The sequence below is a fragment of the Prosopis cineraria genome, unplaced genomic scaffold (assembly GCF_029017545.1).
Source record: "Prosopis cineraria cultivar Desert tree isolate PC_DT_omini unplaced genomic scaffold, ASM2901754v1 PC4, whole genome shotgun sequence".
Taxonomy (NCBI): Eukaryota; Viridiplantae; Streptophyta; class Magnoliopsida; order Fabales; family Fabaceae; genus Prosopis; species Prosopis cineraria.
This window is the reverse complement of record NW_026555335.1, coordinates 1,581,810-1,594,884: the sequence shown is the minus strand read 5'-3', so window position 1 is coordinate 1,594,884 and position 13,075 is coordinate 1,581,810. Positions and strand designations below refer to the sequence as shown.

Below are 13,075 nucleotides of genomic sequence, written 5' to 3'. Positions count from 1 at the left end.
ATCTGGTGGAGTCTTTTTTAACTATTTTTCCTGAAAACATTACTCCTTTTTCGCTCATGTCATAGTATTTTTTTGTCATCCTAGTTGGTTATTGTTCCATAGAATCAACCTGTAACTTGCTTTTTCTATTTGATTTTTAAATTTTTTTTGGCTTTTTAATTGAAAGTTCTAGCCTTTTAGAGCTCGCTATCCACCAGACTCCACCATGGTTTTGCAGTTCGTTGGATATTTAGATCATTACTATCTCAAACTTAAGTGTTTGAGTAAATTTTTTTTTTGGGCGAAAGTGTTTGGGTAAATTATACTGACGTATCTTTAATTTTAAGTGAACTATATCTAATAGTTTTTTTTCCTTTCCAGAATATCACTTGATTATTTTTTGTTGGGATACAATCTTGATATTGTTAATGTGTGTGTGTATTGCAATATATTACATGGTATTTCATGAAAATGAAATTTGAATTTTCAAATAATATTAAGTTTGTGTAATGGCATATAACTTGGTAATACTGAATATAAAAGCTATGATTAAATTAAATTATTTATAATAACATATTTGAATAGAGAATGTGATGCAAAGAATAAAATTATTTGAGGTACGTTTAAATTTTTAGTTACATATTTTTTATCTATTCAAATGTATTCTATAATTATAGCAAAGATTAGGTAATTTGGCTTCCCAATAGATCTGTAAATTCAGATATATTTAATGATATTTAAACTTTTTCAAAAATGAAAGATGGAAGAACAAATTGGCTCTTAAACCATTAAGTCAGTAGTATTTGATATTCTAAACTTATTTTTTATACAATATTTTCTTTTGATTTTTAAAAATGGTATAATTTGGTTGTTAAGAAAAGTTAACTTTGATAATTAATTAATTAGAAATATAAAAAAAGATATAAAAAATTATAAAAAAATAAAAATTTCTTAATCCTTTTTTTAAAATTTTTGGGTTATATATTAATTTGATTCATTTATTGTAATTTTGAAATTCTTTTTATTACTATTTTTTATTAACTAGCAGTCAAAACTAATTTTTATTAAAAACAATGGCTATATCATATTGTTTTTTAAAAATTGAAATGAGATATTTCACTATAAATAAGTTTAAATTTCAGACATTACCTATAATTTAATAGTCGATGTGCTTTTTTTTTAATAAAAAAAATGAAATGTTGTTTAGTTAAATTTATAGATGATATTTGAATTAGTCAGGTTAAAAAATAAATTATATTTGAGAACATCCTTTCAAAGATACAAGGATAAAAGTAAGACATGAGCAAATCTTAAAAAATAAAATAAATTATTTCATCATCTAATGAATTAATTGGTCCACTTAACCAACAACAGTTCATGTGGTGTATCATAACCATAAGCCCACAAGTAATTCAAAATTAACCAACAAACCCGCCAAACTAGGATACAACAGTTCTTACAAAATCATGCATTGCCGTTGCGGAAGATCCATTCTCTTCTTCCTTTGCTCTTCTGATCTGTTCTGCAATCTCATTCGCCCTCTCCCTTATCTCCTCTCCTCTCTCCATTACCCTCTGTATCACCTTCTTCACTTCCTCCCCGGAGATCACGCTCTCTACGGTGCGCGTGAGCTCCACCCCAACCCCCATCTCCTCCTCCACCATCTTCGAATTGTAAGCTTGCTCTGCTGCCAATGGCCACCCTATTATGGGCACTCCATGGCTCAGACTCTCCAACACAGAATTCCACCCACAATGGCTCAAGAACGCACCTACTGATTTATGTGATAGAATCTCCAATTGAGGTGCCCAATTTCGAATCAACAGCCCCCTTTTGGTTTCTTTAGCTCGATTTTCAAATCCCTCTGGTAACCACTCTGTTTCAAAATCTCGGTTCTTGTCCTGTCCAAAAGGTGGTCTTATAACCCAGATGAACGGTTTCCCGCTCTGTTCCAATCCCTGGGCCAATGACATCATCTGGGTTTCACTGATTGAGTTCTGAGACCCGAAAGAAATGTATAGAACAGAGCGCTCAGGATGCAGATTCAGCCATTCGATGCATTTTTCTAGAGGAATTCCAGGTTCTTTACCAGCGCGATGTTTCAAATCCATGCCCGAATTTGCAGGAAGAAGAGGCCCGATGGTCCAGACAGGGGATCCGATGAATTTTCTTAGAAGTTGCAACCCTAACGGCTCGATTTCCTCAACGGTATTGCAAATCCACCCATCGGATTTCATAGAAAGAGCGATTTGGGTTTGGAAGAATCGGGACCAAGTGTCGGTGCCATCGGCTTGCTTCAGGAACCGATGAAGCTGAGAGCGGTGGAATCTGTAATTTTCAGGGAAACCCGGAACATAAAACTCGTCGGAGTCGGACTTCCGATGAGGAAGGTTCAGCCAAATAGACATGTAAGCAATGGTTCCATAGGCACCGCAAGTGGTGAACGCAATGCTCTTGGTGCCAAAACTCTTGGCAACGTCGGATACCCAGCCTAAGAAGACATCGTAGATGATGCAGAGAGGAGGACGACCTTCTTCTTGGGTGATTCTGGAGATTAGGGATCGAAGATGGGGTTGGAGGCTCAGAGCTGCAAGACCCAGGTTTGGAAATAGAGGAGGAGGGATCTTCTCTGCGTTCTCTATGTTGGGCGGAAGGCCGTGGCTGATGGGCTGGAAGGGTAAAGAAGCAAGCTGGAGATCGGAGGAAGAAGAGGAAATGGCGGATTGGAGGTGTTGGATGTTGAGAGGAGTGTTGGCTATGGTGATGGAGAACGAGGTGTGTTGGTGGATAAGTCTAGCTAGAGCCAGAAAGGGTATGAGATGGCCATGAGCCATGAAAGGGACCATCACAATATGACCTTCCTTCTTCTCCGCCATTGGAGCGCAAATTGAGCTCAAGTTTCAATTACGGTTTCAGAGATAGCACTACCAGGAGGGAATGAATTTAATGGAATCTCCAGCACGATTGGAGGGCCCAGCCCAAGGCTTAAATGGCGTGGCCCCTACATTTTCTTTCACTTGGAGTTGAATAGTCGAAGACTGCTTCCTGCTCTAAATTAGGCAAAGACACTTTCATTTAAACATATTTCTGATTATGAAAGATAAGGAGTGATTAGGGGAGTGTTCGGAGCTAGAATGAAATGATGCCTTAAATCCACGAGATTGATAGTAAGAAGTAGGAAGAGGAGACATTTGACGGAAGGAAGATGTGAGAGTCAGTCGATCAATGAATGGCCGTAATTGACTGTTGTGGTTAGAAAGGAAGAAACTCGTGAAGGACTTGCAGAATGCAAAACTATGACATCTGCATTTTATTGCATGCTTTTAAAAATATAAAATATTTTTATTTAAAAAATTAATATATAATTTTGCCCTTAAATTATTCAAATATTGTTCCTAAATTACTCATCATAACAATATTATTTTTAAACTAATTAAATCCGAGTAATATTGCTCCTACCATTTAAACATCCATCAACTGTAGTTAATTGGACTCACTTTTTATGAATTAAGATGTAATTTTGTCTCTAAATTATTCTTAAAGGAGCAATATTCTCCTAAACTAATTAAATCAGAACAATGTTGTTTCCGCCGTTTAAAAATTATAACGTTTGTTAATTAGAGAGAGATAATAAAAAGTATTTTTTGTACTAATACTGTTCCATTCACATTTTTTTTAACATTTAATATTCATATAAAAGCATTTATTTGTGACATAATATTCTCCATCAACACTCCAACAACTCATGAACTATACATTGAGTAGAAACTCTATTTTCGTACTAATTTTCTTCAGTGACAAATATGACAATAGTTGAAGTATAAATTTACATTAATAACATTACAAGAAGAACTCTTGATCCAACAAAAAGCATATAAATAACATTTTTTTTGGGTAAAAGGGTCACTTCTTATCATTTTGAGTAGATCAACCTATAAATTGACTATCATGAATAAATGAGTTAAGGGTCAATTTTATTTTCAAAGTATATGCAAAAATTCATAAATGACCCTAAACTCAACCATGAGTCATTTATATCCCTCAATTTCAAAGATTTTTTGGTTTTATCACCCTGGTGTTTTCTTCGTCAAATTTTTTGTTAGTGGGGGCCACTTTTGAATTTTTTAATATTTTTTATTATAAAATATTACTCGTGGGCCCTAAAATAATTTTTAAAATATTTTTTATCCTCTCTCCCTCTCTCTGTAATCATCTCTAATCTTCTTTATTATCATCTCCTCATCTCTCTCGTTGTCCTTCTTGTCCTCCGATAAGTCTGAGCATTGGGATCTGAACATGGTTGTCGAAGTGTTCATCAAATGAGGCTACGAGAATCTAAAGCCTCACCATTCAACTTGATCATTCCTTTTAAGATCTCTCTAGGCACTCTATTGTCGAGGGCATCAATCAGTGTTGATTTACTGTGTCATTTTGAGCATTTTGTGAAACCTTTGGGAGTGTGTAATTAAGGAGTTAAATATTTGACCTCTTAAAGGTTTGTGATAATCAGGAAATTCTCTCTTATACTTTTGCGTGTCAATTGATTTATTAATTTGTGCTTTACAAGTGAAATGTATGAAATTTCTTAATGCAAGTGTGGCATGAAATGTTTAAAAAATTATGTTATAGTTTTATGAGTTCAATGATTGTAAATAGGTAAAGTATAATAATAGTGAAAATGTAAAGTTCTATGAAATAATGTTAATTGAGTGCCATGACTTGTTTTATTTAGAGTTCAATGATGCAATTTGTGATGGAGTGCAATGATTATATTGTATGTTAAGTGAAGTTCAACAATTATGTCATAAAGGAGTTCAATGACATAATGTGTTGCAGAGTTCAATGATGCATATTAAATGTAATTATGCAATAAATAACATAATAAGTGTAATGATAGCACATTGAGATAATTGAGTATGCTTAGGTAGTAAACACTTGCATGCTATGGGTTATTGCATATTTATGCATTACATAATCATGAGGTAGGAATTTACCTAAGAAGAAGAGTAGAAAATTAAAATCCACATGGTAAGGCTTCCGTCAGAGCTCGATGGTTAGCCTAAATTTGTTATTCAAATCGTCCTACTGGTTTAATAAGGGATTGTCTTACTAGTTCAATGAGGGACTCAAACCTAGTTAGTTATCTACTTGTTCAATGAGAAAGCTAGTCTAGGAAGAATGATATCCAATAGTGTGAGAAATGAGAAAAACCATAATTCACAAATGAGTTAGGCAACATTGGCTAGGTAACCTCTCATGTGTGTTCTGGCTAAGGTAGTCTCAGTTCATAAACGATCCTAATGTTTTAGCCCACAGTTTCTTGCCAAAGGCATAAGAAAGATATAAAAGAGGTATAATCATGTATATAGAAATAAAAGGACACATGATTGTCTATATTGTAACCCTAGTAATGAAAATCATGAGATTAGTCTTATATCTATGTGAAAATGTGTTAATAAGTTATTATCTTATGAATACATGTTAATATGAATGAGAATTGTGATTAGTGTTTCTTGATCATGCTAAATGAATTGAGAATAATATCTTACCACTTGCATTTAAATTGATTGGCATGCATTAGTATGAGTTAAATGAACATTAGTTACTGAGTGGTTGTACTCACCTCACTATCTTTAATATTATAAGAACTAGCTCAAAGGGACAGGATAGAGGGAAACAACCTGAGGCATAAGAATACTATCCTATTTATAGGCCTCGTTTTCTTTTTGAGTATTAATGTGTATATTTTTACATGATATTGCCAGCTAGGGATAATTCATATTGTAACTTACTTACACTATATGTTTTGTTAAATTACATAGTGTATTTCAAGCCCTAGGGTGTATATGTATTGATTGTGAGATTTATAATAAGGCCACAATACTAATGCAAGTAAAAGTTGTGTATGACACTTGAATTGTGATTATTAATTAATGAAATTTGTGATTGGAGCTCCCCATGTTGTTTTTGAGGTTAAAGAGTTAAGTTATGAAAAATGTGTATTGATAGTGACATGGTGCATTGCATAGATCCGTTTTAGTCTATTGAGTATAGTCAGGGTGGTGTTTATAGCTTTTGACTTTTGATAGAAGTTTTGGACACTCAAGTAATGTGTAAATGTTAAAAAGAAGTGAGTTTTGAAAAGAATGTCCAACTTTTACCTAATAGATAATTTGATTGTAAAACCAAAGTCATTAGCTAGAGCTAAAAAAAAGCTTTTTATAGACATCTAGATCATGTCAATTAAATATTGGATGGAAAATTAAGGCATATCAAAAGTTCGCCCAATTGCTGTCAAAATCGTGTAATGCACCACAATGCATTGTGCCCATATATGCCTCCTTTTTTGCACTGTTTCACTGTTTTCCAAATGTTAGCAAATGCCTTGATTCTTTTGAAATTTCATGCTTTCACATATTAATCAAACTTTGATTTTTTGCTTATGAAGAATTTTTAGGATGTTTTAAAATATTAAAAACTTAGGATCTCATTTGTGAAATTTAACAAACTTGATAATTGCTATGATGTTTGGAACCTAAGGAGAATTAGTAATAACAACCTTACTTGTCTCACCTGGAGATCTTACAAACTTTAAGGAAGCTCTTAAGCAATCAAAAAATTCTAAGAGCAATCAAATCTACAATTAGAAATTAAACATCATTAATGACTAATTGTCATTAATTATTCCTTAATCATGATTCAAGCCTAATACCCTTGTTAGGTGTGATTAAGCAAAAATCAATACCAAAACTTATTCTCAATAGCTTATTCAACCTTCTTTACATTTAAATTAGCTATTTAGCATTTGGGTTAACTCTAAACCATTTTAATTAGTTTAATCTAACCCAAAGCAACTTTAAGTTTTGAATCTAAGCACTCCCTTATGATAACTATCATTAAAACCAGCTAAATAACACCTATTTTGTAACATCCCAATTTAAATTTTAATAGTTAATTTGGGTTAATAGAAATTTAAAAAAAATATTTAGAGGTAAGAAAATTAGTAAGAGATGATTATTAAATCTAACTTAGGATATAATTCTAAAAAAATAATTAATTAAAAATAATAATAAAAAATATTATTAAAATATTATTATTATTATTATAAAAAAAAGAAAAGAAAAGTGTAAAAACAAAAAAGGAGAAGAACAAGGAAACTTTCGGCCGCCGCACATCAACAATGAATATTATAATAATATTAAAAAAAAGGGGAGAAAGAGAAAAGAAGAAATAATAAAAAAATGTGTGGGACCCATTGAATTTTTATAAAAACTCACCTGTTCCTTCATTTCTTCATTCCTTCTTTCGTGCGTGAGCTGAGGCAGAGAGAGCATCTGTGAGCCAAGTTCACCGGTGCTGGGTTTTAAGGTAAGAGTTTTTAATAGGATATTTAGGGTGTGATTTTAAGCTTTTCAAGACTAAGTAAGTGTTTTAAAATTTTTTCTTAGTCATCCTTCTTCTTTGGTTTCTGAGTTTGTAGTGGTAGAAAATTTAAGATCTGGAAGAGGGATGAATTTATGTTGAATAAATATGATTTTTGAGGTTGTCAGTAGTATAATAAATGTTCTAGAGTATAAATTTATTGATAATCTTTGAATCTGTGGCTTATGGATCAAATTCTAAACTAAATCTGAAAATATATGTTGATTTATTGAGGTTTAGATGATTATTTGGGATGAGAAATGAATTATTATGGTTATAGGATTATGATTCTAAGCTAGAGAATCAATTTTTAATTTTTGGTATTTTAGGTACGAATTTATGAAATAAAAAGAAAATTTTGATAATAGAAATTAGTTTAGAAGTTGATTTTTAGATTATTAATGTTTATTAATAATTAAAAGAGGAGTTAAAAATTTTACTTAATAGTATTAACTATAGATTTGTATTAAGATTGAGATTAGGAATTATGTTATATTTTTAATTCTATTATTAGAATTATTTTATTAGTTTTAAAAATTGAAATAAATAATATGTTATTTGTAAATTGTATTACTAGTGAAGATTGTGGTGAGAGAGAAATTTTAAGAAATAATTTATTGAAAAAGCACAAGGTAACCATGCTTTTATTTATGATTTGTGTTACTTCATATTAATTGGGTGATTATTAAGAAAATTATAAATTTTGTAATATTATATAATTGTGCAATATTATTATGAATTTGTTTGATTATTGTAGAGGTGTTGAAAACTTGCTATTATTGTTGTATTTATGTGCCACGTGGTACGCCCCTATTGGAGCTCAATAGGTGGTTTGTAAGGGCTCGGGCTAATCTACCTTTGGCCGGGTAATTTAGCACCGAGTGAGGGCTACGGCTCGAGGTTAATGGAGGGATATAAGGATGGTTGTTTGTGTATATTGTAATATTTTTTTATATTTGTTGGAATTATATTATTTTTAATTCTCACTTAGTAAGCACACACTTAACTGTTTGTATACACTATCATAAATTGGCTTTGGTTACTGAGACTTTTGAGTCTCATTATGTGGTTAACAATTTTCAGGAGAAAAGCCACGAGTGACATGTAGAGAAGTCCCAGAGGCTTAGTGGTATAGATCCACTATCTCTTTTGGGTATTTAAATTATGATTTATAATGTGTTATATTGCCAATATTAGGGCTTTTTGTTTATTGTCAATTATATGAATATATAAATGTAATCATGCTTTTCAAACTATTTCTATGTTTGGTACAATTTGGATGACTGTAATTTTAATATTTGGTTTACTTTGAATTGGTTAAAATGGTATGATTATAAGGCCAAATAACTTGCTTGTGTTGAAAATTTATTAAATTGCTTATTTTACTTGTTGGGAGTATAAGGATGGACAAATGTGATTAGTTTACTTGTTGGAGTATAAGGATGGACAAATGTGATTTAGCCTAATGGCATGTGGGAGGTAAAAATTTATCTAAAATGTTATAATGTGTGAGTTGAAGCCAATTATAAAATATTTTATATTGAAATTATTGATATAAAAATGTGTTGGGTGGTTGTAACCCAACTATGGTTGAGTTAAATTATTTAAAAAAAAAATTTGATGTGTTACATATTTAATTCAAACAAACCTTATCATTCAGACGTAATGGTTAGGCATCCTCAAAAACGAAAATCCAAACATAATTTTTACAAAAACCAACATAAAGAGGAGTTTAAAAGGTAGAAAAGGGATTATGGAAGGTTACCGTGACTAGAGGCTTACAAAATGTGCTCTAAACATATTCTTTATGAAATCCTAGTGCTCTTAAAAAATTTCCCTAAGCCTCTTAAAAACTCACCTCTTCTATTTTGTTTCACAACAAAAAATTTAAATATTAAAACGTGCTATTGGTTGTGGCTAAGAGTGCTATTAACTGCGGCCAATAGTACAGCTTCATTGATTCAACTTTAAAAATTCATAATTAATTTTACATATCTTCAAAAATTATGAATTAGGAGTCTATAGAAAGATTTAGATGTCTACTTTCTAATGCAAAAACAATTACTCAAAAATATTATTGTTTGCTCTTTTAAAATCTTTGATTATAAAAATAGCTCATTTTTTTATCTTCTTCCAAGCCCTAATTGATTATAAATCATTTTTCAATGTATATAAATAATCTTAAACTCTCTTAAAATATAATTAAACTTAATTAACTCAAAGGGTAAGAATTTGGGATGTTACAAGTTGTTCATTTCCCTACATAATGTTGTTCATCTCCATAAATAAAGTTGTTCATTGCCTTATCTTTGTTGTTTATGCCATGACTTAATGTTGGTTCTAGTCATTTAAATCATGTTAAGATGAGTTGTTTATTTGCATTTATACTGTTGTTCATTTTTCTATGAACTGTTGTTCATTGGCCAATTGGAGTTGTGTATAACGTTACTTTCACTTGATTTTATTCTAGACGTTGCTTTCATGTTAAGATGAGTTGCTCATTTGCATACACATTGTTGCTCATTTCCCTAAGAACTATTGTTCATTGGCCTACTAAAGTTGTTTATAATGTTCATTTCACTTGATTTTATTTCAAGTGTTGCTTTCATGTTAAAACGAGTTGTTTATTTGCCTATGTATTGTTGTTCATTTCTCTATGAACTATTGTTTCATTAGCTTACTAGAATTATTTATAATGTAACTTTCACTTGATTTTATTTCAAATGTTGATTTCATGTAAAGACAAGTTGTTCATTTGCCTACACATTGTTGTTTATTTCCCTACAAACTATTATTCATTGACCTACTAGAGTTGTTTGTTCATTTGCCAACATACCATTACTCAATTCTCTACAAATTGTTGTTCATGGCCTACTAGAGTTGTTTATAACGTTACTTTCACTTAGTTTATTTTAAATGTTGTTTTTATGTTAAGACAAGTTGTTCATTTGCCTACATATTTTTATTAATTTCCCTACTAACTATTTTTTTTATTAATTTAAAAGAGGATTAATTTTGTCATTTTTCTCAGCATCTTAATTTCACTTCAATACCCTTGAACTGAAGGAAAGTTTCAGAGTTTTTAGGGCTATCTTTTTTATTAACTATGATCAAAGCGGGTCTTAAATGAAATTTTCCCCCAGAAAAAGTGTGCATTATTAGCACCCGGCCGCAATAAATAAATCAATTTTTTCGATGCACAAGCATTGTACGCTAGGTACGCACATTATGAAAACACAGATAAGGCTAGGTTAATTCATAATCAACGTTCTAGAGATCTAATTAAAACGTACAGAAAGAGAGAATTAGGAATTGGGAGACTAAGATAATGAGTCGTATTTAACTTTGTCGACAAAGTAAATTAAAAGATGTTTTTTTGGTGATTTATAAACATAATATATTACAATAAAACCAAAACAGCCACAAGCATATATGATTCATATTAACAGGATTAAGCGACTTTTTGCTGGCTGCAGCAGCAAGACTATTAATTAATTAATTAATTAAATGATACATATACATAACACAGGTATAAGTATAAGCACACACCATCACACAACTTAACCACACACCATTGCATAAATGTTTAGACAGTAGTATAAAATAATTAAGACAAGAATAATGCATGCACAGGATAACTAATTAAACAACAATCTCAAAATTAATTAAATAACTGTGTTAGAGAGAATACAAAGGATGTGCATCAAATACACGAACCAATAGATATATTCATGCATCTCTCTCTCTCTACCCCTCTCTCACATATATTATCTTACCACAAACGCCCAATACATGTATTCAACAGATCCCACCAAATTCTAATTTTATGAGAGAGAGATTTGCGTAAGTGTGTGTAGCATTTACCCGTGATGAAGAGGCATATATATTATTACGGCTGAAATTATATAAGGAATATGTATGCATGTATGTATGTATCCTTACGATGATGATATCCTTGTCAGAGATGTGTAAGCAACTAATATATACCTGTGATGTATATATCGGCCCCCTTCCCCTCCATCTGATCATGATCATGGCATCAGCTTAATAAATTCCAAAATCTTCCATTTTCAATTCATGTCTGTGAGATGCTTGTCACGATCATCACCTTCATATGAAGGAATGATGAAGAGTCACTAGGAAGAGTGATGAGCTATGGTTTGCATGACGTGAACCTGGGAAGCAAGGCAAGTCACAAAATGAGCAGTTTCCTCCAATAAGTTGCAAATATCCATCAGCTTCCCTCCCGGCACTACTTCTCTTAGTTTGTCTGTCTGCCTTTTCATGAGCCCATCGTCATCGTCATCGTCATCTTCATCATGAGGACGAGAATCACCAGTTCTATTCTTCTTCTTCTTCTTATTCGTCTTATTGATCTTACCTGATGACCATCTTGATCTACTACTGATGATCTTTCCCCTCATCCTTCTCCTCGCCATCATCATCGAGAAATGATGGTGATGTCGTCTCCTTCGGCTCAGCTTCATCAGAATGGCTCGGCTCCAAGCCCTCCTCGGCCCAACTGCACGAGCCATACACCAATAAGCCGCCATCTTTATTCTCTCGCTTCGCTTTCTCATCACGCATACTGAAGACGGTCCGGCCTTCCTCATCCTGGACAAGGATCTCAAAAATCTGCGAGCAAAATTCATCTTAGTAAGAGGATTGGCGGTGAAGATGGTGCCTTCGCGTGGTGTCATGGCTGTGCTGTGGGCACGTGAAAATACGTACAAGGAAGAGCGGAGATCCTAAACCAAAAACGGTAAAGAGAAAGGAAAGAAAAGGAAAAACCAGAAGGCAAAGAGAAAGCTAAGAGAAGTTAAAATCTGGGTGTGTGGCGGGGATTCTTATCCTAGTACAACAAACTCTGACACAAATCACTTTTTCTCAGTTTGGATTGGAAGTTGGGATTTGCTTGTGACACAAAACAAAAGGGTCCTCCTCTCTTATTTCAAAGTACAAACTGAAAGCCCGAGAGAGAGAGAGAGAGAGAGAGAGAGAGAGAGAGAGTTATAATATTGGGGGTGGGGGTAAATGGAGGGGTAAAGCCGTTAAGGTGTGATTGAAGAATAGGTATCGAAATAATGGAGAGAATAAAGGAATATAAGGAAACTTGATGGAAAAGATAGATTTTTAAGTAATTAGTTAATTAATTAATGAGTAGTGAAAACATTAAAAAAAAAAAGGAAAGAAATGCAAATATGTGATATTGGAAGGGATGAAGAATATGAAGAGACGATACATGAATGGGATGCATGAAAAGGGAAAATGAGAGAGAAGAGGTTGCTTTTAAGAAGGGAAAGAATGTTGAGGTCACATGGACGTGGCCGTGAGAGAGAGAAGGTCCTCATAAGTACAATGTCACATTGTGGCTCTTTCAGTGGCTGTGGCTCAATGCCGGATCAGGAGTGTCTCCGCTCTTTTCCTTCACTTTTTCTATTCTCACTATTCAAATTTTTTTATTAAATAATTTTTTTAAATGATAAAATTAATGAACAGTGAAAATGAGGGAAATGGAGAGAAAAAAAAAGAAGAGTCGCATGATCCCTCAATGCCATGCTCTCTCTCCCTCTCTCTCATCCTTCAAAGGCCAAATGACACTTTTCAACAAACACGATAACCATAATAACATTTGAAAACCCACACCCTTCATTCACATTCAAAGGGGGGAAAT

The 13,075-nt window shown here is 32.6% G+C and overlaps 2 protein-coding genes across 2 annotated transcripts; both read right to left on the bottom strand.

The window, feature by feature from the left end:
* Positions 1-1,297: 1,297 nt before the first annotated feature.
* Positions 1,298-3,232, bottom strand: LOC129309393 (crocetin glucosyltransferase 3-like). Its single transcript, XM_054950963.1, has one exon. It carries the CDS (start codon positions 2,853-2,855, stop codon positions 1,419-1,421), a length of 1,437 nt encoding a protein of 478 aa, XP_054806938.1. The 5' UTR covers positions 2,856-3,232; the 3' UTR covers positions 1,298-1,418.
* A 7,806-nt stretch (positions 3,233-11,038) lies between these two features.
* On the bottom strand, positions 11,039-12,428 carry LOC129309711 (transcription factor IBH1). The gene has a single exon (XM_054951395.1). It carries the CDS (start codon positions 12,099-12,101, stop codon positions 11,538-11,540), a length of 564 nt encoding a protein of 187 aa, XP_054807370.1. The 5' UTR covers positions 12,102-12,428; the 3' UTR covers positions 11,039-11,537.
* Between the last annotated feature and the right edge of the window lie 647 nt (positions 12,429-13,075).

Excerpts from the sequence above, each read along its gene's own strand:
- LOC129309711 (XM_054951395.1), bottom strand. The coding sequence starts at position 12,101 with ATGACACCACGCGAAGGCACCATCTTCACCGCCAATCCTCTTACTAAG.
- LOC129309393 (XM_054950963.1), bottom strand. The coding sequence starts at position 2,855 with ATGGCGGAGAAGAAGGAAGGTCATATTGTGATGGTCCCTTTCATGGCT.